The sequence below is a fragment of the Epinephelus moara genome, chromosome 8 (assembly GCF_006386435.1).
Source record: "Epinephelus moara isolate mb chromosome 8, YSFRI_EMoa_1.0, whole genome shotgun sequence".
In the NCBI taxonomy this organism is placed as follows: Eukaryota; Metazoa; Chordata; class Actinopteri; order Perciformes; family Serranidae; genus Epinephelus; species Epinephelus moara.
In genome coordinates this window covers 29141052-29168799 of record NC_065513.1, presented here as the reverse complement: position 1 = coordinate 29168799, position 27748 = coordinate 29141052, and the positions used below count along the sequence as shown (strand labels likewise).

General features: G+C 41.3%; 3 protein-coding genes across 15 annotated transcripts in view; 1 reads left to right on the top strand and 2 right to left on the bottom strand.

Annotated features, from left to right (window-relative positions):
* Nucleotides 1–59: 59 nt before the first annotated feature.
* cdc14b (cell division cycle 14B) lies at nucleotides 60–16153 on the bottom strand. Of its 12 annotated transcripts, none has more exons than XM_050050587.1 (17): nucleotides 15844–16152; nucleotides 14840–14908; nucleotides 14553–14643; nucleotides 13761–13836; nucleotides 13099–13191; nucleotides 12921–12997; nucleotides 12562–12628; nucleotides 12326–12476; nucleotides 11999–12229; nucleotides 11724–11862; nucleotides 10438–10603; nucleotides 10202–10299; nucleotides 4548–4595; nucleotides 4332–4454; nucleotides 2240–2408; nucleotides 1010–1075; nucleotides 60–855 (listed from the first exon to the last, which is right to left on the bottom strand). In XM_050050587.1, the coding sequence occupies exons 1-16, from the start codon at nucleotides 15950–15952 to the stop codon at nucleotides 1052–1054; spliced, it is 1731 nt and encodes a 576-aa protein (XP_049906544.1). In that variant the 5' UTR covers nucleotides 15953–16152; the 3' UTR covers nucleotides 60–855; nucleotides 1010–1051. The 12 variants fall into 12 exon arrangements, 9 of the variants coding, with proteins under 9 accessions (XP_049906544.1, XP_049906542.1, XP_049906549.1 ...); XM_050050585.1 differs by having other exon boundaries at nucleotides 4332–4457; nucleotides 15844–16149; XM_050050592.1 differs by lacking the exon at nucleotides 2240–2408.
* Nucleotides 16154–16391: 238 nt separating this feature from the next.
* Nucleotides 16392–21620, bottom strand: prxl2c (peroxiredoxin like 2C). Its single transcript, XM_050050594.1, has 6 exons — nucleotides 21394–21620; nucleotides 20998–21066; nucleotides 19066–19119; nucleotides 18875–18980; nucleotides 18653–18787; nucleotides 16392–18546 (listed from the first exon to the last, which is right to left on the bottom strand). Exons 1-6 carry the CDS (start codon nucleotides 21574–21576, stop codon nucleotides 18416–18418), a joined length of 678 nt encoding a protein of 225 aa, XP_049906551.1. The 5' UTR covers nucleotides 21577–21620; the 3' UTR covers nucleotides 16392–18415.
* A 2125-nt stretch (nucleotides 21621–23745) lies between these two features.
* Nucleotides 23746–27748, top strand: part of fbxl17 (F-box and leucine-rich repeat protein 17) — a 289004-nt gene continuing 285001 nt past the window's right edge. For both annotated transcript variants that reach the window (XR_007570352.1, XM_050050910.1), the window contains exons 1-2: nucleotides 23746–23941; nucleotides 26632–27140. Coding sequence is in view for 1 of the 2 variants with exons in the window: in XM_050050910.1 (XP_049906867.1) it covers nucleotides 26652–27140 (489 nt within the window). In the remaining variant the exon portion in view is untranslated. The remainder of the gene's footprint in view (nucleotides 23942–26631; nucleotides 27141–27748) is intronic.

Below are 27748 nucleotides of genomic sequence, written 5' to 3'. Positions count from 1 at the left end.
TGCATCTTGGCATATCAAGCATATGGTACAAGGACTTACAACCAGAGACGACATAAATTGGAGTAAATTTTTATTTAAAAAGTCTGATTCTATGTGCGTCGAGCAAACGTCTTCAGTGGATTATGAACATGAGTTAGACAGGGGCCCCATTAGGACCATTGACATTTCATAGCATGATTCAAACATAGTACAAAATATTTAAAAAATACAAACCGAGTATATCAAATGTCGACATATTTACAGTCTTGAAATACAGTAGCTGAAAAGCTTCACAAGTAGATGGCAAGCCAGATATTGAGAATGGAGGTACAAATGAGCACAGTGCTGTATCTTGTTGATGGACGCTGTTTCAACTACATCAAGGCAAACAGCCTCATGCCACAGAGGGCCAGGAGCGAGTTTATATGACAAACTCCCAGTCAAATCCATCTACACATCTAACTGAATGTGATTCTCCCATCTTATAAACCAGAATATCTGTTGCACAGTGCTCATTATGGAGGGTATCTCTAGGATTCACATGCCAGTCTGATGTTTGCTACTGCATGCTTCAATGAGTAAGAACAACCAGGCAATGATTAAAACTATCAGTATGTTTCATGATGCTTTGTTAAAAATATAAAAACCAAAAGTGCCTTACAGGTAAAAGAACTTGTAATCAAACAATCTATAAATGATTTACATGTCACATCAAGTTGGTTAAAGTTTGTTCCAACCTTTTTTCCCCAAAACTTAAAAATCTATTGAAAGAGTAGAACAGCTGTATAGAAGCTGGATTTCGTGTAAAGTTTCTCAGGACTTCCAGATCTGCCGGCTCACCGAAGTAGAGGAGCTCTAGCTTTGGGTATGGAGTGACTATGAAGAAAAACACAAAGTCAATGTTAATAGAGGGACAAATTTCACTGATTTACATTGTACTATTCATTATTTAATCATTCAATCAATGTTTCTGCACATGAATCAGACATATTTCACAGGAAATGTAAGAGAAAGTGAAGAGGATAGATACCATAGCCTGGAAAACCGAATTGATTGCAAAGAGCTGCGAGCTTTACGTCCTCTGGAGACAGTACGTCTGTTGCGTGTAAGAAATATAAAAGACAAGGAAAGAGAAAGGAGATATAAACATTACAGATCAGCACCGGTAAAGAATGCAGACGTGATCACAGAGGCAGAAGACACAGTGAGCAGCAGAGTCCAGAGAAGCTATAGCCAGTCTTAGTAGGAAACCCGCTGTTCTTGGAGAACATGCAAGGAAAGCTTTTGAAAGAAGCAGCAGGGAGACAGGTGGAGTTTCATTTGGCAACCTGACAGAGGTAGATAAGCAGGGTCAGATTTATTAAATGTTAGTCCTGCACAGTGTCAGGCTAAATTTAATGTTAGTACAACAGCTGAGTAAGAAAGACCGTGGCTGGGTTGCACCATCATGGATTAATGTTCGAGTACAGACAGCCATTTAAGTTAAACACAGCTGAGACTAACTGTGTTGGACTAATAAAGCTTAAACTAACAGTACTAAATAAATAAATTAATAAATAAATTAAAAAAGAAATGAAAACCTTTGAATCTGAATCAAACTTCTGTCTTCATTTGATTACATTTCATGTCTTTGACAAGCACTTAAACATTGGCTTACTCCACCCTTATCTTCGGATTTATGCTGGCAAACTAACTGAGACTTATGTCAAAAGTTTCCCCGATTTAGCAGGAAAAATCCTAAATCAAAAGGGACTGAGCATTTAACTTAATGAGGCCACTCCAGTCTGATTGTTATCTCTCTTCAAGGACCTGTCATTTTTCTCCCAGCTAGCAGACATGAGTCCAGACAACTGTCATATCAAAATGGTTAAAAGTGAAATCTAAATTGAATCTTGCTCATTTCTAACTGCGTAAAAACATCTGATTAAAGAGAATTTGTGGATAAACCACAATTTGATTTTGTTTAAAACTTCTAATTTGTGCTGATGCGCCCCAGCCTAAGTACATTAAGTGATTATGAGCATTAAGAGGAGAAAGAGGGAGAGAGTTGAGCCTCTGGATTTTGGCTGAATGTACACAGGCACCCATGATATCATCTTCAACAGAGATCTGATTATCCTATGGCTGCCAAAACTAGAGAAGTCATTTAAATATGATTTCCCCCCCCCCCTTGTTTGGACAGCATAGAGAACACATCCTCATTGAAAAATCTGTGAAAAAAGATTTGTTTGTGGCTCAGAGTAGGTTGGAGGGAGCTTGCCTGAATGTGGGCCTGTGCCATGTTTAAGTTGATGAGAGTGCCTGTGTTGGCTGTGGCACTGGCCGTGTCTCTATGGCTGCCACATGGCTCCCAACACATTGGGTCCCTGTCGCCAGCCACTACATGCAAGTTGCCTAGGGACCTGACCAGTCTGGTGTGGCACAGGGAGCTGGCAGAGAGAAGGGGAAGCTGTTAATTTACTCAACAAGGATCCACGAGTGGCTATAGCCTCTTGGTTGCTTTTCAACAGTGTGTCAACTTCACAAAAATCACATCAAAGTAGAATTAAATGCGTTTGATATTATCAACACAGCACAGTCCTGGATGATGAAATACATGGAAAACATGCAGTATTTAAAGAGGGGGAAATACATGTCCACAATGAGGGCTTTATAGCTAGTATACAATTATGTTAATCCGACAGAATAATCTTTAATTTTTCTAGGGTTTTTAGCTTCATCAGTCAGTCTTCATCAGTCACATGGTGACATCTCATCTATGGCAATTGAACAAACTCCTTTTACTGATGAAGACTAAGATACAGCTAAATATTCCAGGATTAATCTAATTATCTAACATTCAAAACACTGCTCTCACCCATTGGAGAACTAGGTAGTGGTGAGCTCGAGGACTGTCTTTATCATGAGACTCAATAAAAAAACCCACAGGTGCTCTTAAAGAGAAAGGTCAGCATATGGGAAGACAAAATGAACTTCAGGCACTCGTGTTGAACAGAAACAAATGCACTTGAAGTCAAAAAGCCTTTATCCAAAATACATGGCTGCTTACATTAAAACACCAACTGATTTCGACCCTAAGGTCTTCATCAGGGTGCAAGAAGGTGGACAGGAGTCAAGCAAACATCTTATAAACTTGGTAGAGGGTGTCACCCAGTCCTGATTGATAAGTGCAGGTGGGTGACAGCAATGGATCACATTGAGAGGCCATTTTCAAAGTGACACGCACCAACATCCAAATTACATCCATCACATAAAAAAGAAAGAAAAAAAAATCACAATCTATTACTTAAATCATGAAGTTGTATCTGTACAGAAATATATAATAGAAAGAGAAAATAAGGTCTTTGTGTTTGACGGACGGAAATACCTTAACAATTTAAGTAATGGATTGTATTTTCTTCTTTTCTTGGCGTGTCACCTGCAAAATGGCCTCTCATGGTGATTCATTGCTGTCACCCACATGCACCTATCAGTCAAGATTGGTTGACACCCCCCTACCAAGTTCCTGTTCCTGTTCACCCTCTTGTACCCTGATGAAGACCTTAAGAGCGATGTTTTTGGGATAAAGGCCTTTTAACTTAATTCAAGTGCATTTGTTCCTGCTCCACGCATGAGTGCCTGAAGTTTAATTTTTCTTCCCACTGTTCCCACCCAGTTCTGATATAGGATGTCTCCTTGTATGAACAGGAAAAAAGGAGCTGTATACGACATTCAGAGCATAGCTATGATTCAGAGTCTGGGCCAGGATTGTCTGCACATGGCTCTTAACATGGAGGTAGTTGAGCAGGTGGCTAGTAGCTAGCTGTGTTAATAATGCAAACACTCTAATGGCAACAGTGCTGACAGAGCTGACAGTGTTAAACTGGGGCTGGGGTGTTAGTAAGGCAGTGATTAGTTAGCCAGTGGGATACATTTTTTTCTCCTTTAAGCATATTTTGGACCAGATGGACTACAGATCACAACATGGTACATAGAACCTCAGATTACAACCCACACAGAGGCAGTGTGACTTCATTCTCTGCTCAGGATGTCATTACTTTCACGATATCTTTACAAAACAAATAGTGGTTTGCTGCTATATTAATGCTCTGAATGTTGTACACAGCACCTTTAGTCCTACAGAGAAGGTTTAAGTTGCATTTTCCCGCTTTCAATCAGAGCTGCCACTGATCTCACAGACACTGAGTACGTGGGTCAAGTGAAGCCAATCTCCTGGTTTTATTTGTCTTCAAGTAGAGACACAAAAAGGCATCTCATGTCTGTCTGGGTAAATAAAAAAGCTGCTCTCCCAGGTCATATATCCGCTCTATCGCTGAGTAAATAAGTGCTGAGTGTCAAATGCAGCCACTGACCTTCCTCCTACTCCGTTGGCTGGCAGTGAGGTTCTGGTCCTCTTCCTGCTGTCTGATTGGTCAGACAGAGCCAAGGGGTTGACGCTGGCCTTACAGCCCTGAACACTGGCCTGTAAGATGACCCTGCTGCAGGGGAGACAAATGGCATTAGTCTCAGCGGCCATGTTGTGTGTCAGAGCGTAGATAGACATGTTGTGCGTGCGCTGCAAACCTTACCTTAGGGACTGTGATGATGACCTGGTGTGAATCTTATTCTCTTCTTGTCTGTGAAAACACAAGAAACACAACAGTAAAAACAGGATTAAACTTTATATATGGAGAGATCTGAGAGGACAGGTGACAGGACAGAGTGGAGGACTGTATGGAGATGGGCAAACAGGTTTTAAAAATCTTGATAGACATGTGCACAGATCATTATTGCAGCTTCAGCAGCCAGGTTGGATTAGTAAAGCCAAGTAGTATCAGAAACAGCCAGGGGGTGGCACTAAACAACTTTAAAAAGGGCTTGATTTGCCTTTTTTTTTTTCATTAACTGTCTGGCAGGGTTTATTTTTAACAGTTGGCACGCCAGTCCGCACAATAACCAGCAAAGCATGATGTTTAAAAGAATGACAGAATGAAGGAAACAGGAGGACAAAATCATTATGTACAGAAAATGGTGACAATGACAATACAGGAGCCTCTGGTGTTTTACATGTTTCAGAACTGGCTCTGCTCTCTTTAAGTGTACTGTGCTTGCAGAAAGAACAAAGTAACAAGAGGATGATTTGGAACAAATTTCTGATTTGGGTTGGGAGTTTAAAAAAAAAGACTGGGGGCTCACTTACAGCATTCTCAGTTAGAGCTCCAGAAGGGGGGGCAGGACAGGTTTTTTGGGGGCTGACGGGCGGCAGAACTCATTGAAATCCTAACCCGTCTATACAGAAATGCAGGATGGAAGAAGGGAAGCCATACACAATCCACCACAGGGCAAGGCTACACAGGGAGGAGAGCAGCATGGCTACCAGCCATCTGAAAGGAGGACAAATCCAACAACAAGAGCAAACGGGAAAAAAAGGGGGGAAAAAAAAGGAAGGAGAGACAGGAGACGTCCGGGCAGGACACAAAGCCTCTGATGTTCTGCTTTTCCACTGGGACTGGATTAGATGAAATACCTTTCAAAGAGCCTTGCATCCAACAGTGCCAGTCAGCAAGTTTTTGTTCTTCACTTGCTCTGATGTGTTAGCAGTTTGCTTTCTACTTGGAACCCGACCGATGTGGGAATACTCAAGTAGACGTCGATATTTGAGAATTTTAAGAAAAAAAAAAAAAGCTGATAATATACCGAGTGATTTAACATTCTGGACAATGATGATAATTTAGTAATATAAGAGTTATGAAAATATATGATATGTTATGTAGCAGGTTATTTTACAGTTGAAACTAACAGATACACAATACATTGTTAGTATTTAAAGGAACAGTGTGAAGGATTTATTGGCATCTAGTGGTGAGGACTGCAGATTGCAACCAGCTGAAACTTGTCCCATGTGCCAAGTGTGAAGTCCTGATTATAATTCCTTTAGTGTTCATTGTTCAGGAGGTTTTTACCAACGTCCGATTTAAAAGCAGAGGTCAAAAGCACAAGGTGATTAAAACCAGAAAAACACTGAATAAAGCAGTTTCATGCTACAAATCAGTGTTTCTCCAGCGCTGTTTGGCATGTTGCAGACGGCGTGTTAACCCAGCACCTGCTAATGTGTCCTCAACTTTTTATTACCTTATCTTAAAGGGGAACTAAGCCGGTTTTCAAAATTCATATATGCTAAAAATATAACTCTACAACTCTCTCCCAGATTCAAAACTTGACTGCTTAAGCTCAAATGTGTGATGTCATCAAGTACAAAGTCTGGAGCTGCTCCACAGATAATGAATTAGGAAAGATGATATAGACGACACTGGGAGCACCAAGAACTAAGAACATTACAACAGTGTAAAACTCATTTGGGTATGAAAAAGAAAAATATTCTGTGGGTCCACAAAATCATTCTCCCATTCATTATCTATGGAGCGGCTCCAGACTTTAAACTTGATGACATCGCAAGTTTGAGACTCACTTCTCTGGTTTCTGGCTTTCAGAGAGAGTAGCTCAAGTTCACAAATATTGATTGAACTTTCCTAGGTCATGTACATAACATATTGGAATTTGTAATTTAGGTGGTGTTCCCCTTTGATGTGTGCTCATCTTTTTTCCTCTGGTAACTTAAGATCTAGGCATTCAGGACATTTTTAACGGGAGCCAAATTATCCGCAGAGGTCTCTTCCTTTCCAAAGCAAACCTATCAGGTGATTTAAACTAGCTCTTTGGCTCGTTACAGATGGGCTGCTAGCTACAGTGGCCCACACAAAAACGCGGTTTGTCCATTCTAGGATGGACTGTAGAAACACATGGTGGACTCTGTGGACGAGAACCTGCTCCCTGTGTAGATATAATATGGATTATATTCCATTTTGCCGATATATCCCCCTAAATCCGACACACTGAGCCTTTAAATCACAATAAATAACCAAATGACAACAGTACAGTATTAAAAAACAAAGTTAATGTCGTATATACAAATTCAAAATGCAGTCTATAAAAACACTTTTGGACAGCAATATCTGCCAAAATATATGTGACCTTCTATATCTGTGTTGAGCAAATAGTGGTTGATACCAGCCTGCCAATATATCAGTCGAGCTCTTTAACTGTTCACAAAAACATGTCTTTACATAGTAAAAATATTTAAGTATCCGTTATCAAATTCTGTTCCACAAAAACAGAACATTTAAAAAGAAGCTGGCAGAGACAGAAGCCTGAAGGAGTACCCAAAGCTCAGATGGTATGTGTACACTGATCCAGTCACCAAAGCAATGGAAAAACAACAGGCCATTGACAATGAACCCGGCCCAACATTAATTACATGTTAGACACAAACATAGATCAAACACAGAGGCATGTCCATGCGTGCATGTCCGAGGGTTTCGTGCCTGTTGCCATGCATGGAAGGGCAGAGAACGTTTTTGTATAATCGTCGTTCTAATCGTCTCTGGAATTCAACATGCACTTCAGTATTACATAATAAAACAAACAGTGGGGCCAGATGGTGAAGTTCAGCTGGAAGTTAGAGGTTTGTGTAGCAACGAATACACTGATAGAGCATATGGCCTGAAGTGCGAACAAATCTCCCTTCTGCCTCTACTCCCTCCTGAGAACAGATAAAAGACGCATTTTCATCCTGCTACCTCCTCAGAAGCTCACATATGATGTTTTATCATCCTTTGTGTTAGAATGACGATCAGGAGAAATTTACTCGCCCAGCGATGCCATTTAAAGCGGCTAATTAAACTCATAAAACACCTCAGGCAAACATCATTCTAACACTAAAGTACTACAGGCGAATTCCAAAAATACCTACTGCTTAAATGGTTGAGCAGGCGTGTTAGCTACTTTACCAAACACTAAGGAAGTACTGCAGATCAGAACGAGGACCCAGTTTCCCTGACTAACATTTTCTCTCGAGACGTGCCAAGTCAGTAGTGCAAGCCAAGCACTAAAACATGAATTCAACTAATCCAGATCTTACGTAAAAATGTGATTAGTTGAATAATTGGTGCCGTTGTTAACAAGCACAGCAGGCTCAACCTGAGAGCTTTACTGTAACTCAGAGGATATCTCAGGTAAGCCTCGATATCAAAGCAGATCAGCTCGGTGCGTCCATGAGAGGCAGACAATGAAAGGCGTGTAAATGTAATGCATCCACTAAGTGCATATCCACTTCACACCATGGTCATCCAAAGAGAGACAGAAAGGAAAGAAAGAAAAAAAAAAGGACAACTTCAAAACTCAGCCGTACCGTTCACTGGCATAGCAACCGTTTCTACAGGAAGAGGATGTCAGTTAAAAAAGGAAGTGACGTGCACTTACCTCCATCATACAAAACCTCACATCCTCTCTCTGTTTTTCCTCTCCCCCACACTCTCTCTGCCTCTCTCAGCTATCTTTTGAACGGCAGGCAACACATCGGCCACGCCGTGCCCATGAGGCTGCAGCAGAACACTACCACCTGCCTGACATGGGACAACAAAAGCCAAAGCCATATGGGTACATTGGCAGAGGCCAGTCAACCATCCTCAGCCATGCTGACACCCAACCTTCCACGGCTTGATTTACACGGGCACAAATGATGTGGACTTTATTTAGACAGACAACAAGCGAGAAAGAAATCTAGTCGGGTTCTTCCTGTTCAGATAACTGTGGGGGTTAGCATTAGCACTTTAGCACCTCCTGTTGGAACGCAATGCTTCCATAGAGCTGGCAAGTCACGTGTTACAGCTGCCCAGCATACTCTTATGTTTGTTCCTCACAGAAATATACGAGAAACATGTCACAATGACTTTAATTGACAAGTAAATTGAATCTAGCTTCATTTGTGGAACAGTTTAAACGGACAGTAAACCCCCCAAATTAAAACTACATATTTTCCTCTTATCTGTGGTGCTATTTGTCAATCTAGATTGTTTCTGTGTGAGTTGCTGAGTGTCGGAGATATCTGCGTTCTCTCAAATATAATGGAACTAGATAATAATAATAATACATTTTATTTATAGAGTGCTTTTCACGGTACTCAAAGACACTTTACAATAGTTAAGCCTTTTTGAAAAGATGCGTTTTGATGAGTGATTTGAACCAGGAGAGGTCGATGCAGTCTCAATGTGTTTGGGGAGAGAGTTCCAGAGCGAGGGGGCAGCTATGGAGCTAAAAGAGGCTTGTCCTCATGACAGTGCAAGATGTAAACATCAATGGCATCCCCCTCAGCTGAGCTGCTACTTAAGCTAGTTCAGTGGTGCCAGAAGTACATGCATGCATACTTCCTTCTGCCTGTTCCCTACTGCAACACAACAAATGTCTGTTGTCTAATCTTAACATTTAAGTCTAATTCACCACTTTTTCATTATTAACTCTTCATATATCGGAACAATACTAATTAGATCATTTTCAAGTCCATAGTTTAGGTATGAGGTGGACATTTTTATGTATTTGTTAATATGCCTGCACGGTCTTGTTCCACTGATTCTGTAATTTAAAAAAGCTAATCAAATTTTGCCTCGAGCACATTGTGACATGGTAACCTAGTACTTAACAAGCTCTGTATCAATTTCTATTTTTAGATTTCTTTTCCTTCAATCTGAGATTTTTTTTTTTAAACTTTTGACTGAGAAAGAAAATTTGCAGATTAGCAATCATGCAGCTAATTTAAACTCCCACATCTTTTGTGCCTTTCTAAATCCAGACCTAAATAAAAAGTTATTTTCTGGAAGATTGTGTATCAGATACCTCTAATCCAGTCCTCCACACAGCTTTGTCACTCACTCGGTCTTAATATTCAACGTTAACTTCCTTGACTCGTCGCTCATCCTCATCTCTCTCTGGTTATAGATGTAAATGGGATGCCTTGTTTTTCACTTATCAGCATGTGATGACATTTAATCAAAAGAGTCATTGAAATATTGCAAGAACACGGCCTGATTATTTAACTTATAGATGAATTACGGTGTTAGGATGAAATCGCCTTGTTATGTGTAAGAGAGAGCCCTAACAGATTAGCCATGTCAGCTGCCAAACACTGAGGAAAGGAGAAAGCTCATCAAATGAAATGATAAATGTAACAAAAAAATCCTACACGGTCACTTCCTGGTCGTTACGAAATCTTATTTTTCAAATCATAAGTTACTTATGATTTGAAAAAACAACTGTATACGTGTAATGATCCAAGAGACTGAAATTTTTACAGTACTACAATACGCCGGCGTGATGCATGATGAGACTCGCAGGCTGCCTGGGTACTTACGATAGTGAACCGGAGGACGATCTGGCCTGCCTCTTGCTCTTCAGGGCTCTCAGTTTGTCGCCCTGTGTGAGGCCATTTCTCTCCTCATCATCATTATACTGTAAAACAGAAACAGCTATAAATAGACATGTGTCCTTGTGGTTCATTCGTTTTTTCTGCTTACTGAAGTACTTTCACAAATCATGCAGCAAACTCTGCACCCGAAAGCGTGGCAGGAACTTCTCTCATAAACTCACCAGGTCCATTTCTTCTTTCTTTGTTGTCCTGTTCTTGTTGCTCCCGTTAATGGTTATGTCATCCACACCAGACAGGATCCTGGTTACAGCCATCTTTCCGTTCTCTCGTTCATTCAGCATCTTCTCTCGGAAAACATCTCCCTCTGCCCACAGACCGTTCTGCTTCCTGATGAACAAAATGTCAACACATAACAAAATAAACTCGCTTTTCCTGCCAAACCCCCACTGCCACTATTATGATTAACATTTCTCAGCAGCATGGGCATGACACAGTGGGGAACATTGATGTCACGTATTTCTGTGCAATAACCAGAGTATATCAACATTTGCATTTAAATGTGAAGTGACATTAAAAGATTTATTCTGCTGGCACTGTCAATCAAATCTGATTAAACCTCACCCACACTGTCCTGATGAAGCAGATCAGCTGAGTTTCTTACTCTTGATAAATAATATCTAATCCAATAATAATAATAATAATAATAATAATACTAATAATAATAATAATATCTCATATCCAAGGATGTTGTTTCTAAACTTAAACAGTTTTTTTCTTATTTAGTCACGGATATTTACTATTAAAAGGGATAGTTCTGATCTTTTGAACCGAGGTTACTTACAGTAGATGGTGGACGATACATCCCCACTTTGGAGAAGCAGGTAGGAGTACAGCTACAGAAGCTAAACAGTGCACTGCTGGGGAAGGGTCAGCAACTAAACGTCTACCGCTGCCTTGATCATTTAGCTTGTTTGTGTCATTGTGTGACTTTGGTGTTTAAGAGGGTTCATTTGGATTCACCAAAGTCACACAATAACACAAACAAACTTATAAATCAGGGCAGCAGTAGACCAGCAGCTCTCAAGTTCAGCGAGTCAGAATTACTGTTTTTGTCAATTGAGTCTGGCACTTTGAGTATAGATGGAGAACTGAAACCGTTAACTGCTTCTCAGTCGGAGCAGGCTGTCTGGCGGAAAGGTAAAGCAGTGAAAATATTTTCAATAGAGCATACGCTTAAACTGTTATAGATTTTTTTCAGGTGGGACTTTTTCAAGGTGGCTAAAATACATTTTGCTGCTGCCCCTATCCACAGCAGTACATTACTTAGCTTCCATGTCTGTACTCTTGCTGCTTCTCCAAACTGAGCCAACTGTATGGATAATACACTGACTATGGATAAGTACCTCATACAACACCTTTCAAAAATCCTAAATGTTCCCTCTAAGGAGAAATAGTTATGCCTTTAAATCTGTGACATTTTGAAAGTCCCTCTTTAGTGAAAGCCTACTCTTCAATGAAGTTCTGCTGAGGTCCAATGATGGACCCTGGTCGGCAAATCCGTATCCAGGCGATGGCTTCTGCAGCACTCAGGCAGTAATGTTTCATCATGTAACAGGCAATCAGAGTGCCAGTCCTCCCCAGACCAGCTAAAAACAACAAAAACAGTATGGCATTAAAATGTGTAATTAAACAGGATACTGAGCACAGTTTATACAGCCAGACCACAATCATCCAGAATAGTTTGACCCATCAACAATGCTTCCTGTGTGTCAGAAATCTTACCTTTGCAGTGCACTGCAATGGCTCCTTCTGCGTTCTCGCAGATGTTGAGGAACTTCCTGACGATGGTGTCGTTTGGTGTGCTCCCATCCACGAAGAACAGATCATGGTGCTCGAAGCCAGATTCTGTGAAACGCCTGGCGTCGTACATCTTCTTGTTGAGTCTGATGATAGTGGTGATGTTGTGATTCCTGAAGTATGGGATGTATGCCTCAGGAGCGTGCAGAGGGTACCCTGCGGTAAGAAACAAAAAATGACTGTGTGAGTCCATGTGTGGTGCTATATTGAGGTCAGACAGTGTTTAAAGGTATACTACAAACTTCCTCTTACCATTCTCTATTTTGCTTTTTGGGTGAGGCCCGCTGAACGCGAGGAACTTTCCTGGAATGATCCAGTTCAAGTCTCCATTTTCTGCCCTCTCATAGTGCTCGTATTCTTCCACATCAAATTTGGAGAAGTCGAGCCAGCCGTACTGCAGAGCCTGGAAGATGGTAGAGAGGAAGTTAATTTCATTAGGAGCGTGACACAGCAAGAAAGAAAAATAAATGAAGCTTAAAATGACGTACCTTGTAAACACCACGAAGGCAATCGAGGATGTTCAGATTGTACATGCAGGTTCCAAACGAAGCATCTCTGAAACATAAATCATACTGACAGTCCTTATCAGCATAACATAATACGGATCTTTATTCATCTAGTTTATTTCTCTTGGAAGGATGTAAACTTTTATCTTGCATATCCTGCTCTCAAATGCTTTCATCTCCCTCTCTCTTGAAGTTGGTCTTCAAAAAGCAAAATATTTTATGTGTATTGCACATGACAATGAGGATACTAACACAATATACTGTTCAGCCCAAGCTGCAGCAGTTCTTATTTTAAAACTCTCATTAAATGTGAAATATATACATTACAAATGACTTGTTACCTGAATGGAATATAAGTTGAATTCCTGGACACCAGCAGACTGTAGGCCTCCTCTGGCGTCATGTTTAGATTCATCACCTTAAAACACAAATGTCCAATCAGCAAGTGCTACTTTTATTACTCACTTTTATTATTAGTTCACAAGCTGTATGTACCGTGCGTGTTTGCACACCACTTACTGCATATGAGCCGATCAGGTAGGCAGCATTGGCTTGTTTCTTCTGATCTCCACAGGTGTAGAAGATGATCTTCTTCCTTGACAGCGTGATGGACTGTGCAAAGATATTCATCGCAACAGTATGAACTGACATGTGATAACATATTTATTCATTTGACTTACATATAAAAGGTTAAATGTGGACATTACAGTAAGCCACAGTGGCTGGACAAAATAAGGATGGATGGGGATAAAAACGAGGACTTTAACTCATAAATTAAATAATGACTTTCTACATAGGAGGTGGGGTGGATGCCAATTAACACAATTTTAAGCTAAAAACAGTTTTGGCATAATCACATAGGACAATTATGTACTAGAGCTGGAAAGAGGCTGAATCATCTGTGTCCAAACTTCAGCTAAATCTGTGCCTGACAGCCTCGAAAATCACGACGTGCCAAATACCAACTGCCTTGACAGAGAGGAACAGTGATGACACAAAACAGGGATATATTGGAGCTATAAATTTAACTGTAAAAAATTGACAAAGCTGTCGTGCAAAAATCTTTAACCCCACCTTATTCAGCCTATCTACTACAGGTATGAATAGATATCGATTGACCTGGGTTTTGCCTCCCATTCTTTCCTCCAGGAAGTACAATTAACACCAACGGTTTACTTTACCTTGAGCTTCTTTGTCAGCTTGCAACAGAAGCGATAAAACATGGCCAGGTTAAGGGGACCAAAGTCCGCATAGAAGCTGGGAGAGACAGGGAGAAGAAGAAGAGTGTCAGAGTGGCTATTTATGCAACCAGCCACCGTCTCTGGGGATGTTTCACTAGATAGAATCAGCTACCTCAGACTGAAACAGTAAAAACACTGACAGAGTAAAGACTAAATTTGGAAGCATTTGATGCCAGAGTGGGTCACTCAGAGCGGGACAAAAAGCTGCAAAGACAAGAGGTCCTTTTTGTACCAGTGGCACAAAAAGGGCTCTGAAAGGTCAGTCGTGTCCTCTCCTGACGCCGATCTAACAACAGCCCATTTAAACAGCCATGCCCTGCAGAAAAAGGTGCTTTTATTTGTTTATTTGCTTTTAATTTTTAATGCTGTTGTGGTTATTTGGATTTCTTCCAACAGTAAAAGGGTCATTTAGTGTTTATCTAAAGCAGTGCACCAAATTACATCTTCTATATTTTGCTTTTGCAATAGTGAGCTACAAAACATTTAATACCAAATTAAAAAAAGGATCACTGTATTTTGAATTGCTAATGTGCAAGCCTGCTCCCACCAGCTCTAATGGCCTGAAAGATAACTTTTAAAGGACTGCAATGGTACCATAAGGTGTGGCCATTTCAAATGTCTTTATTGCACTGGAAGAAGAGCAAAGGTCAGGGGCAAAGCATATAACACATGCAGCAACGAGCAAACAGAGTCTGTCCAAAATGCAAAAATGAGATGACACTGATAACTTACTTCTCATATGCCAGCTCTTCATCTATGCAGAAGCAGTGGCGCTCAGCTGTGCTCTTGATCTTTTGCTTTAATATGGCGAAATACAGTTGATCTGGAGGAGGAGAAGGAAGGAGGAGGAGGAGGAGGAGGAGGAGGGGGGGAGGGGGGGAGGGGGGGGTAGGGCGACAACACACAGAGGCAGTTACTTGCTTTTGTCATGCATACAAACTTCTGTTGTCCCCTCATTTCCCCCATATTAGCTCTTCTTCGTCTATAACTACTTTTTACAGTGTTTTCTAGCAACTCACCCTTGATAAACTCAATGCATCTTGACGAAACATCATCCGCGGTCATCTTGCCCACAGTTTTGAACATGCCTGTTTTGCAGAGAAACGTACGAGGTTGATTTTCTTCACAAGGACTTGCGCATACTTGGTAAAACGTCTCCTGATTTTGAGCACGATGCTTTAAAAAGTCAATTTAAAGCGATGTTTAAAAAATTAAGCGATTTAAGAAAATGTTTTTAAGCTTCAGCTAACTCTCCGGGACTAGAAAGTTGGCAGGCGACGGGAAGAGAAGTCGAGGGAAGAAGAGTTTCGCGTGCAAGTGCGCACTCTGCTAAAAAATGATCTAAGCCCGACTCCTCCCCCTACGCTGTTCTGCGCACGCCATTGGCTGCCAGAGATGCAGGACGCTACGTGATTGGACGCGCGGGCTGTCAGTTACACTCTGCCCCGCCCATTTCAGTTTAAAGTTCTCCATATGAGACACATGATAGGCCCTGGGAACCGTGCCCAAGCGGTTGCTAGGGCGATCCCTCAGCCAATCAGATTCGTGGTTTACACTTCGAGGAACCGCCCACTCTCGGATTTGAGCTGCGCAAGGATGGACAAGAAGCAGGAAAACGCCATGAAAGATGTGAAAATATACGCTGGACGACACTGACAGTGGGTCAGCTATGATATTTAAGCCCTTGACACACCTTTCCATCTCTATACTTCGCCTACACATCATGATAAAGCGTTATAAGTTATAATTTCTTGCTCTAAAGTACCAAAGCAAAACTGTACTGCAGATAGTGTGTATTTTGAACACATACTCGATGCAGACCAAATGCATTTACGATAAAGGGACAGACGGTGTCGCCATAATAGGTCAAAAGCTGAAAAAAAAAATCTGATTTGCACACACCCTAGACATTCAAAACGCAATGCTGTGCATGCGCAGTCCCATCTGCTGTCTGCTTCTCCTCATATTTGCCAACTGGGCTCAAATTCAAAGTTGACCGGGTTCATCCTGCAGACCCTCTTACCTGTTATCTCAGTGTAAATATCAGAGTTAGGCTCCGCCTCTGAGCTGTTGGGAGCTGCACAGCGCTTTTTCCTCGACTCTGCCCGTCTCCTCTCGCTCTTGCGTTTCATGTTGTCTTCAGGGTTGCACGGTGGACATTCCTGAGCAGCTGCAGCAACACACCTCCTTCGCTTCGCAGTGCGGCGCCTAGTCCCCGTCTGGTCGCTCTGTTGTTATGGCATGGTGCTTGCCTCCTGTGCTGCTGATGATCTGGGACTGCGTGTGTGTTGTGTGTCTGCTCCAGCCTCTCCGGTGGTGGTGGTGGTGGTGGTGACGTCTATGAGCAGGGGCAGGTTTTTTGCTTTCTGAATCCCCTGCATGTGACGTATCAGGACTGGATGTCCAGCGCCCACCTCCACTGTTTATCTGCACCAGCTGTATAGATAACGTGGGGGATGTAGTCCTATAGGTGCTGAGTAGATCCCATATGGACATGACAGGGCAATGATCATGCATAAGGGTACAGATTGCATGCAGGTAGTATGACACAAGACAAATACAGCCAAGAAATAGCAATTAAACTTTACTTGCAGTAAAATATACACTGTCAATATAAAGAAAGTGGGTACAAAAAGAAGACTGCGATCCACTGACACCAGTGCACCAGTTATCAAGTGCTCATAAATATTAATCATGCACACCATCTCACAACAAGTATGAGAACAGAATTACAGAATATAAGACATAGTAACATAAGTGATAGAAAAGGTAGGCTAGAAAATCAAACCATAATGCATTCATGTCCCTCTTACACACACAGCCACACATCATTCATGCTTTCACACCAGACCAATCTTACCTCAAGGACAACTTACAAGCTTTTCCAGAGCTTTGTACCATGTCTCACGGTCTAAATTAGCAGAAGAACGTTACTCAGTTCACTAATACCACTTTCCCACCGAATTAGCTCTGGTTCTTGAACAGGTTTCATCAAGAACTCGTGGAACCTTGGTGCTTTCTAGCAAACTAGCCTGCGTTTTACTTTCAACCACTTTTTAGCAGAACCATTGTAATCAGGGATGCATCATCACCTGAGGGTATTACACAATGCACAGCGGAAGTACAGCAGATTGTATTGATTACCTGCAAGCTTTTGTTCTGTTATTTCATTCATTTCCCCAACTGCCTATCCTGTTAAGGGTCGCGAGGGGGCTGGAGCCTATCCCAGCTGACATTGGGATAGAGGCGGGGTACACCCTGGACAGGTCACCAGACTATCACAGGACTGACACATAGAGACAGACATGCTCACATTCACATCTACGGGCAATTTAGAGTCACCAATTAACCTAACCTGCATGTCTTTGGACTGTGGGAGGAAGCCCATGCTGATAACATGTGGGGAGAACATGCAAACTCCACACAGAGGGCCTCCCCCACCCTGAGTTTGAACCAGGAACCCTCTTACTGTGAGGTGTCAATGTTAACCTCTGCACCACTGTGCCACCCTATGTTAACACAGATATTTGTCTTCAACCGAAAAACAAGCATGGACCATCTGTTGATGATAATATGATTTCTCACTTGACCATCCTCTTTCCAACATGTAGAATATGACATGTTCACTGATATGGTTACGATTCGCACTTCAGGTCAGTGAAAACCTGCTATTTTTCGGTTCGAGCTGGGTACCAACTTTTTGAGCTTTAAACCAATTTATTTTTGCTCTGAACGGTAGGGTGGCATGGTGGTTCAGTGGTTAGCATTGTCGACTCACAGCAACAAGGGTTCCTGGCTCGAGCCCAGGGTGGGGGAGCCCTTCTGCTCAGAGTTTTGCATGTTCTCCCTGTGTCAGCGTGGGTTTTCTCTGGGTACCCCGGCTTCCTCCCACAGTCCAAAGACATGCAGGTTAGGTTAAGTAGTGACTCTTCATTGGCTGTAGGTGTGAATGAGAGCATGAATAGTTGTCTGTCTCTATGTGTCAGCCCTGTGATAGTCTGGTGACCTGTCCAGTGTGTACCCCGCCTTTTGTCCAATGTCAGCTGGGATAGGCTCCAGCCCCTACGCAACTCCCAACAGGATATGCGGTTACAGAAAATAAATGAAATGAGGGAATGCTTCAAATGGTTCAGAATAAGTTGCGTGAACTGGAACAGAGCCCATTTAATGTTGGTTGAAAAGCGATATTACTGGCTTTTCCCAGAGTTTTTAACTTCAGCAGCTCATGAAATGTGATTGACAGCTCTGAAAACTAGAAAGGAGACCCCGAGTTTAGACTCTGTTTCCGTCAAACTACTGTTTCCAAGGTCAAGAATAAACTTTTACACTTAACACAGACAGTATGTTTTAGACCTATCCAAGATTTTGGTGAGGCAGTCAAGTTGCTAACCAGTAGCTTACACACATGATAAATAACAGACTCAGAAATACTGCGACACAAATATCTGTTACAGCGAGTGATGTTGCCCACACTCTTTGTAGCATTTTGCCAGTGCATAATGGTGATGTAACTTAACATGTAACACACATAGATCCCTGCATGTGTGATAATAACAGTGATGTGGGGAGGAGCGTGATTTCAGGCGGCCGGCCTGCTACACATGGATGATCTTTGGCTTATCGCTGAAGTCCAGAGTCTGTTGAACTCCAGCGAGCTGCAGGAGCCAGTTAATGGGCATGTGGTCCAGGCGATTCATGTCAAAATGAGAAAAATGAACTTGAGAGCCTGCAGAGGGATGAAAGAGTGAGAGAGTAGCCTATACAACACAGTGATGCCAGAAGGAGAAATTAAGACTGAGCAGAAATACAAGGAAACAGAGAGACAAGCTGACCTGGTCCTGCAATGATGGCTCCACCTTGCTGATGCAGGTCTCCCTGGAAGTCAAATGCAGGGCTTGTCATGGCCCTCCAGATACTCTTCATTTGTCCAATAAACATACCAGACTTCACATGGGGACTGGGGTTGGCTACACAAACATATATAGATGCAATTCTTTATAAATTACCATGTCAGAATATGCTACGTTCATGAACTTAAACTGTTACTGCATTACCTGAGTCTGAAAATTTCTCCTCTCTCTTCATCCCAAGCTTTTGATAAATGCACCTCTCCGGGTCCACGTATATTTCATAAGGATACCCCGTCAGTGAGCAGAATTGCTAGACAAGATTGAAAACTAAAATTAGCATGATGGAACAGATGTGGCAGACTGACATTATGCACAATAATCACAAAATCCATTACCTCTATGTGATGATAAGCAGACTGACCAATCACGACCAGTCTAATGTCGGCATTCTGCAACAACACACATCAAATGTTTTCAGAGTCAGTCATTTAGATTTACACCCATCAAAGCTATCACTAGGATATTAACTCTGATTTGAACTTCAAATTTGAAACTAGGCCGACACAGGGGAGACACCCCAGGTGAGTTTTCTGGGATTTTGTGTTTAAATATACAAGTGGAACATTAACTAATTAAATATGCACTGATTTGCAGACACTTCCAGAACAAAAATCTGAACATTGGATTAAGCCAAGTTCAGAATTCTTGTTTCATTTCGTTGACATATTAAAGTCAAAGGATTTTACAGAGGGAATTCTGGATAACTCTTTTTATCACTCCATAAATGAGAAAATACTGGCAACAGCCATTAAAAAACAATGTTTTATAGGAATAAAATGTTCTATAAATAAGGCTATGGATGATACATGAACAACCCTCTTTGTAAAAACCTTTAGAATGTAGCAATGATAGTAATAAAACTCAGACAAGACAAGACAAGACAAGACAGTAACAAGGAGCAGTGTGAATGGCAATTGTAAAATACCATGTTGTAAAGCTAAATTTGGACAATCAGCCTTTTCCATAAAGGGCTGTCAACTCACAACACACTACCAACTAAAATAAAGCTGATTACAGATTTAAAATCCTTCACAACAAAGGTCAAGTGCAGGCTAAAACCAAAGCAGAGCTGTACCCACTCTTAGCTAAATGCCCTCAAATTTTTAGGGGATATTAGTGTATTGTAATATGTGTATTGTAGTAGGTGTGGGATGTTTTGTGATGTTTGTATTATGTTCTGTGGAATGTGTATTGTGTGTGTATTGTGGTTTATGTTTTATATTGTGCCTTCCGTGTTTATAGTGTATTGTGGATTATTATGTGTTTTAAACTGCATATTTCTTGTAATATTTTAGGTAGACATGTAAAAGCCCAGCTAGGGACAAGAGTTGAAAATTGACAATATCTATAAACTCTCTGTGCAACACACCCATCCCATAGCCTACTCTGTATTGGCACTATGGTAATTGCATCGTCCCTATCAAATAAAAATAAGAAAAGAAAAAAGGTTGGTGCTGCTGAAGTGGACATTTTTGGCTCAGAGTGTGAGGAAAAAAACAAAAAAAACCTTCCTATTAAGACAAATTTTGTCATATTCCATACATTTTTAGACCAAAAATTAGACACTGGGTAGGAATTTTAACTAATAGACATCACCATTAAACTTCCCCAGTTGATTAATTAAATTATTCAGTTTTTGTATTACCAGTTTTCTGAAATTGTACATTTTAATATGCCTAATTAAATGTGCTTTTTGCATACATATCCAGACTGGTAGAAACAGATTTCCACACACTTACATCTATGCAGAGTTTCACTTTATTGTTGAGCTTTCGGTCTATTAGACCTTCATCAGAGCATACATAGGAAGGTCTAATAATTTAATTTGATTAATTTTATTTTATATACATTATTAATCCTCAAGGGGAAATTAAATTTTATAATTTCATTATTTTTAAAATATTTTTATTATTATTTTATTTATCATTATTATTATTTTTAACAGACCGAAAGCTCAACAATAAAGTGAAACACTGCATAGATGTAAGTGTGCGGAAATCTTTTTCTACCAGTCTGGACTTACTGATGTTTGGAGGACGTTGCCGAGACCAAGCCAGGTGGAGCTGGATCATTGCACACATTTCCAGATCAGAAATCTGAACTAAACACCTTAATGTGTACTTTGGAAGTTTTCTTTCGATTTGTTTCAAAGATAACATGTTATGGAAGCATAAATAGCCCAAAATATTGACCAGGGCATGAAAAACATTTTTACCTAGGGTGTTTTTGCCTGTCCAGTGCATCCACAGCTGAGGATAGGGACTTACCTCTAGTGCTTCTTTAGGTATTTTGCTCAAATCCTCCACATATTCTTTACAGGTGTAGCACAAGAAATTCTGCAGGGACACACAAAGTATATAACAGAGCTAGTTAATAGGTTATAGTGATGACACATCACTGTTTAAAACTCTCATCTTGCACCTATATAATGTTCAGCCCTCTGTCTTCACCTATGGACATGATCTCTCCATTCCTCCGCTGCCATCATAGCATGGGAAGCTGTTGGGGCATCTGTCCGCCAAGGCTGATGCTCACCTGTTGCTTACTGTGATGCCTTTTATTGGGGCTCAATCTACTTAACTCGAGCCTGACATGATTTTACTTGAGGCAGTGAAGCCTATGAGTCAGCAGCAAGGTTAAGCCAAAGAAAGTTATTCCCCTACCCGCACGAAAATTATGACCGATTTCCTGTCTTGATATAAATTCTTGAACGGAACAGAGGATCCATGTCGGTCGTAAATTAAACAGTCCTCGACGTCTTCGAGGCGATAATCGACAGAGGGGACCCAAAGCTCCTGGTTTTCTTTGGTGATTTGACGAGTTATTGGGGAAAGTGCTTCAGCCATTTTTTTTTCCTGAGGCTTTCCGAATTCGCTTTGCTATTTTGGGAGTTGCCGTTCAGGCTGGAGGAGAGGGTGGCTGCAGATTCACGCCCATATGCTGTGTGTGTGTCTCTGAGTGTGTCAAAGACAGAGGGAGGAGAGAGGACCGAAACTGAAGGTTAAAGTGAACAGCAAAGTAAAGAAGTACATATTAATAGTTCATAATAATTATGTAGTTAGCAATACTACTGGGTCCATTTCTATTTCCTTTAATGTAGAATAGAAGGTGACATCAGTGCACAACAGCAGTGTGCAGTTGCCAGACTGTGTCACAGGAAGGAAACTCCAAAGGCGCCGTCATCCATAGGGGGCGCCACAAACGGGGAGAGAAAAAAATTATCAAAAAGTTGATCTGTTACTATTTTTTACTCATACTATTACTACCAATATTTTAAAATATTACACATGGCAACAACAACATAGCTACAAAGCAAAGCCTACGAAATAATAGAGAGGCCATTTTTTCAGGGCCCCCCTACCAGCTCGTTACACTTTACCTGCTCTCTGGGGGAGAAGAGTTATCTGACGTCACGTTGAACCCCGGAAAACGCTGTATCGTTATTATGTTAAAACTACAAAAGCTCTCAGGTGCCCCTAAATTAGCACTACACTTCTGAGAGGAGTGTATGTGGAGGGAAAGGACCACAGGAGGAGAGCTAGTTCAGTTAGCCGTTACCGCTAAGCAGCCGTTGGACACAACGAACATCTCGCGGAGGTTGCGTTAATTTTACGTTGTGACGCGTTCAAGCTCTAGTTGGTAAAAATTAGTATTCGGCGACGGTAAGTTACTATGGTTACAACGTTCTCATGATGTGTTCAGTGTAATATTGTAAAATGTAGCTTTAGGTGAGAAACTTGAATAAATCCAATTGTTTTAAGGAGATTTGTTGATGTTTTCACTGCAATGTAAAATAGATATTAGAGAGGGAATTATGATGTATCATACATAGTAAAAAGGCTTTGTGTATATTTTTTAAAGATGTTTTCATGTGAAATAAGGTTATGTTGTTTCATTGTGTATTATTGTTGTTTTTTTATTGTAATTTTTTTTTTAAAAATTTTAAATCTTAAAGTGAAAGTTTGAAGCGAACCGAACTCATTCAGAGGGGTCTGAGTTCTCTTGGAGTGTACACATATGCCCAAAAAATGCTGAGTCACCAATCTGAGTCTGTTTAGAGGGCTGAAAAGGACCAAGCGTGAAAACACCCGAAACACAAGGTTTGTTCGGCTTACCAGGCGAGCATGTGCGCAGGAGTGTTCACAGATCAAGGATGAGGCTCACACACCTGTGCTCCATGAGCCTCTTAAAAGTTCAGGTGCTCTCACCTTGACTAGCCAAATTTTGCCTGGGTCTTAGGGTGTTTTGACACTTGGTCCTTTCCAGCCCTCTAAATTGGCTCAGCTTTTTTTGCGCATATGCAAACACTCCAAGAGAACTCAGACCCCTCTGAAGTGAACTAGTTCCCTTCAAGTCAGCAGTGTAGTTCACTTTACTTGTGCACTGTGAGCACAAAGCGCTCCAGGTTCGCTTTGCTCTTTGCCATTGTATTTAACCCTCTAGATCACACGCGGTTGCACTGGGACACTTGAAAAACAGACGAAACCATGTTAGCCTGTAAGGCTTGCAAGGATGCAGGACGAGGAGTAGTTTGGTCCACGGAAGATACTGCACATCTCCAGATTTGGACCATAGAATGCATCAAACGGAAACAGTCTACAGCACAGAAACACTAAGGTTTTCCTCCGCTTTTAGGTTCATCTGAAAGTATGGGGCCTCATAATCACACTGCAGTGCCACGTCAAAGTAAAAACAAAACTATGTCAATATATAAAATAGGCCTGAGAGGACTGAGGCTCCATCAGAGCTGAAGTTGACCAGACAGAGAACTGACTCCTCTTTCAAATCCCCTTTCTGTTGGTCCACTTTTTGGTGCTCTTTAAGAGGGCTCAGTTTGGTTTGTTTAAAAGGGACTATGTGTGAAAACATCTTTAGTGCCCCCCTGCAACACATAGAAATATTTTTATTTATTTATTTTTTTTGTTTACTGCTGCTACTGCCCTACCACTCCCGTCCAGTAGGTGGCGGTAATGCACCTTAGAGCTGGTATGCCAACTGCCATTAAACTCATAGAAGAAAACGAGGAAGAAGCCTCAGCAGCAGCAGCAGAGCCAGAGCTGCCACTGTTTGGATAAACATTACGCTAGTTCAGTAGCAGGGTTTCTCGCCTCCGTGTCTCTCCTGCCGGGACTTGTCAGCACTCATCTCGACCGTGCAGCATAGCAGTATTATGCGAGCACCGTCCGGAGTGTGGGAGCACCGTGTGAAGTGGTGAGAGATGTTTCATGTTGGGGCTACAGCTAAGTTAGCATCTAGTGATGGAGCAAGCTAGCCTGTCAGAAAGCTTCAACTGGGTTAGCACTGAAACCGTGGCTTTTCCTCTTAATTAGGGTGTGATTGTGCTGTTGAGTTGGAGCTAATTTCACACATAAATCTGTCGCGACTTCAGCCAAAACACAACTGTCACGTCAACACTACTGTGGGAGTGTGTATGCTAAACAAATGACCACCTGTTCAATGTTTACATCTTTACATTCGGCTGCAGCCGGACGGTGCATCGTTGCTGTTTCCTCCCTAAACACACAACAAATCTGCTATTTTGTAATCTAATGTAGGCAAATAAATCAGGGTTTTAACACCTGACAAGCAATGCACTCATAACACTAATAATACAAGTCATGACTATAAAGTTTGCTGCTCCTTTGTTGTGTACACAACATATGACTGCTTTCTAACAATGTTGTGATACTACTGTGTACTACACGGAGAGAAGTGAGTGAACACACTGTTGGCTGTCTATTTTCAGCATCATATATGTTCCCAGCTGTGTCAGTATAAATATAGGGCTATCTTAATTGTCCTTGACACTTTCAGAAGAGGCTCACGTTGTCTCAGGTCTATCTTAATACCATGTATGCTCACATGTCATCATGTACTGGAAGAGTTATTGTTCCTCCTGTCCATACTGTTGTGTGAAAATCCATTGTGAAGTTTAGCTGAACATAATATAAGGCTACAGCAGTCTGGGGAAGGCAAATCAAGAGGGTGCCCTCTGAAGTTACAGAGTTTAAGTAAGAAAATCTCTTAGTATTACTACTCCTCTAGCTCAGTAAAGTTACTCCATACAAGGAAACACTAAGAGGGAATTTGCTTTGCGTCAAGAATAGCAAGGGAAAGCGATGCAAAGTACTTAAATATGTCTTGTATATTTGCATACATTGTATTTATTCATTTTTATTCCACATAATGTTGTTGGCAGAGGATCTTGAGCATAGTTGTTGATGTTGGTCTTTGCTTAATACAGGGGTGTCAAACTTATTTTAGCTCAGGGGCCACATACAGCCTAATTTGATCTCAAGTGGGCTGCACCACTGAAACCACTGCATTATAACCTATAAATATCAACCCCGCCAAATTAATTTATCATTCTAAAAGTGTTCATCCATTTACCAAACAAAGAAGAAAGATGAATTATGAGCAAATTCAACAGTCTGTCATAGTTTTTCCACTTTGAGTCAGTCTACTACTCACTTTCATTACGTGTGACTTTTTTCATAATTTTCCACTAAAGTGGAAGCTATTAAAGAGGCAGGTTAAGTCGTCCCCTGACTCACAATCTTAAGTTTTGTCAGTGCCTCAGCAGCAGGGCTCCACCAATATTGTTTTAAGACAGAAGTCTGATACAGATTATTTTGTATTGAAGCTGCTGGTCGACAATATTTTGCACAATGCTCAATATCTTTAAATATGACCATAGAAAGTACTTATTGTTTCAGAGAGCTGTGTTCTGGTCAGAGTGGAAAAGCCTCTAAGGCAGTATTTAACATGAAGTATCTGCTCACTGTTTACATTGCTCCTGAAACCTCTCAGCCTTCACATGTGCATCAACATTAGGTGTGCAAACTCATCTAGAGGGCTGGATTGGACATTTGGCATGTGGTTCTGGCCCTTGGGCTGTATGTTTGACATCCTTGGCTTAAAACATTTGTGTTTGCTTCAAGAAAAATAGTTTTTAAATAATCTTGACAAATGTATGTTTTATTTTTATGTGAAGCTGCTCTATTTGTTCTCTACCACACTTTTTAAGGGCTGATCAAACCCCAGTGCTTTTTGAGTGCCGACTAGGGATGGGACGATGTACGATTTTATCACAGATCGCAATGACAAAGACTCACAATAAGTTGGTGATTTCCATTATCAGATAACTGTGAATATTTTGTCCAGCAGCACCAAAAGAGACTGCTGGGCAACCACCAATTAAAGAGGGTTTGCAAAAACAGGCTGCATACATGCCATCCTCAAGAAACACAGATGATCTTGATCAAGCATTGGCATATGTTTATTATTCAAAGATATGATGTCATTTCAAATTGTTAAAAAGTCTGACTTTGTAAGATCTTGAGTATTTTTTTTTTTTTTAAAAGCATGTTCATAAAAAGAAAGAAAGATGTGTCCTATCTGTGATGCCATAAAATATTTGTTTCATAACAGAATGTAAGGTTAAGTGATTCCAGTATGTTTTAGTGCCATGTAAAGAGTTTTAAGCATATTGCAATGATTACCAGGATGATTTTGTAAATTGCAGGATAATCGTGACAAGACATTTTCATATCGTCCCATGCCTTTTTCAAACCTAAATGTTTTTGAGTGGTGAAACCTGTCAAGTACTACTGGAAGTTAGTCAGATGCTTTGTCAGGTCTTGTTTCTATAGTTACCTATGTTAAGACAGCATCAATGACTGCTGTGTTTGAGATGTTTGGCTTGTTTTGTTTAATGAACAAGCAAAGGGTTTACATCATCTGAAAAAGTGATCTGAAAAATACTTTTTTGGTATTGTATTGACACCAATATAATACCAACAGTGATACAATATACACAGCCAGCACTACTGTGGTCTTCAAGGTCTTAAGAATATTCCTGAATACTATATTTACTCATGAATTGACTCTTGTTGTTCTAGAGTTTCCTTGAATCATCTATATGGGCCATCTTCTCTCGAAAAATGGTTACCGCCTGAAGAAGAAGACACGCAAGTTGCATCACAGGAAGAAGAAGAAGAGGAACTGTTTCCTGCAGCTGCCTTGCATGCTCTGCTTCATCGTCCACAGCAACAGCAGCGGTCTTGACGACGACAGTGACCATTTGGAGGCCGGCGTCAACGGCAGCGCGTGCCGTCACAACAGCATCACGGGAATCAGTGTCCCTGGTGTAGGTGGAGTTGGCATTGGAGCAGCAGCTGCCTCGAAGCTCGCTGAGCGATACGCAACACTCGCATCTCCTGAGGACTGCTCCAAGTTCCTGTTGTCTCCACGGGAGCTAGCTATCTGGGAGGGCCAAGGGAGGAGCCTTTTATCAGCTGTTCCTGCCAAACTGATCCCAGCACCAGTGCTGTTCCGAACCACTGGGGTGTCTGTGACCGTGCCCATACCTGTTCCTGTGCCTGGCTGCACCAGTGACTACACTGAGATGGTAGGTAGCTGCACCAACAGTACCAAACACTGTAGCTGGTGAAGGCCCCACACCAGAGGCCTCTCTCCTCTGCTGCTGGCACAGGAGCTCTTAAGCACCTCCTCCATGCCAGGTGTGCTGCACCTCGTTAGGTAATGCAGCACACCTGGGCAAATCTACACAGGAGGGAGAAGGGACAGCAGCACAGAACACATACACAACCGTAACAATACAGCATTGAGCCAAATCTGTACACATGGCCTAAACAACCATGATTTACCAGTGCTGCTGGTAATGCTTCATAAGGCTGTCTTAACTTAAAGAAAGCTTACTAATAAGTAGCCGTAAGATTTAGACTGACCAGATGAATGCCATCATGCGGGAGGATATCTTAAAATCTTGTTAACTTCTTTACTTTACCCCTCCCTACAATAGACCAAATTTTGTCCTTTTTAGGGGGGGCAGGGGATCTTTACGTCGAGATAGAAGGTCAACACTAGAAGTGATATAAATCATCTGAAAGCAGAGAACCTGAAGATTAATTTGAGATGTAGCACTGTGTCAGGTTTCTTTTTATTTATAAATATGTAATAAACGTGTTTTAGTGAGGTTCCTTTTCAAAATTAGAA

Excerpts from the sequence above, each read along its gene's own strand:
- prxl2c (XM_050050594.1), bottom strand. The coding sequence starts at position 21,576 with ATGGCTGAAGCACTTTCCCCAATAACTCGTCAAATCACCAAAGAAAAC. Across the intron at positions 18,981-19,065 it reads CTGCTTATCATCACATAGAG|CAATTCTGCTCACTGACGGG; the intron begins GTAATGGATTTT and ends AATCTTGTCTAG. Across the intron at positions 18,547-18,652 it reads AGCCATCATTGCAGGACCAG|GCTCTCAAGTTCATTTTTCT; the intron begins GTCAGCTTGTCT and ends ATCCCTCTGCAG.
- cdc14b (XM_050050585.1), bottom strand. The coding sequence starts at position 15,952 with ATGAAACGCAAGAGCGAGAGGAGACGGGCAGAGTCGAGGAAAAAGCGC. Across the intron at positions 14,644-14,839 it reads ATGCATTGAGTTTATCAAGG|ATCAACTGTATTTCGCCATA; the intron begins GTGAGTTGCTAG and ends CTCCTCCTCCAG. Across the intron at positions 12,998-13,098 it reads ACCTGATCGGCTCATATGCA|GTGATGAATCTAAACATGAC; the intron begins GTAAGTGGTGTG and ends TTGTGTTTTAAG.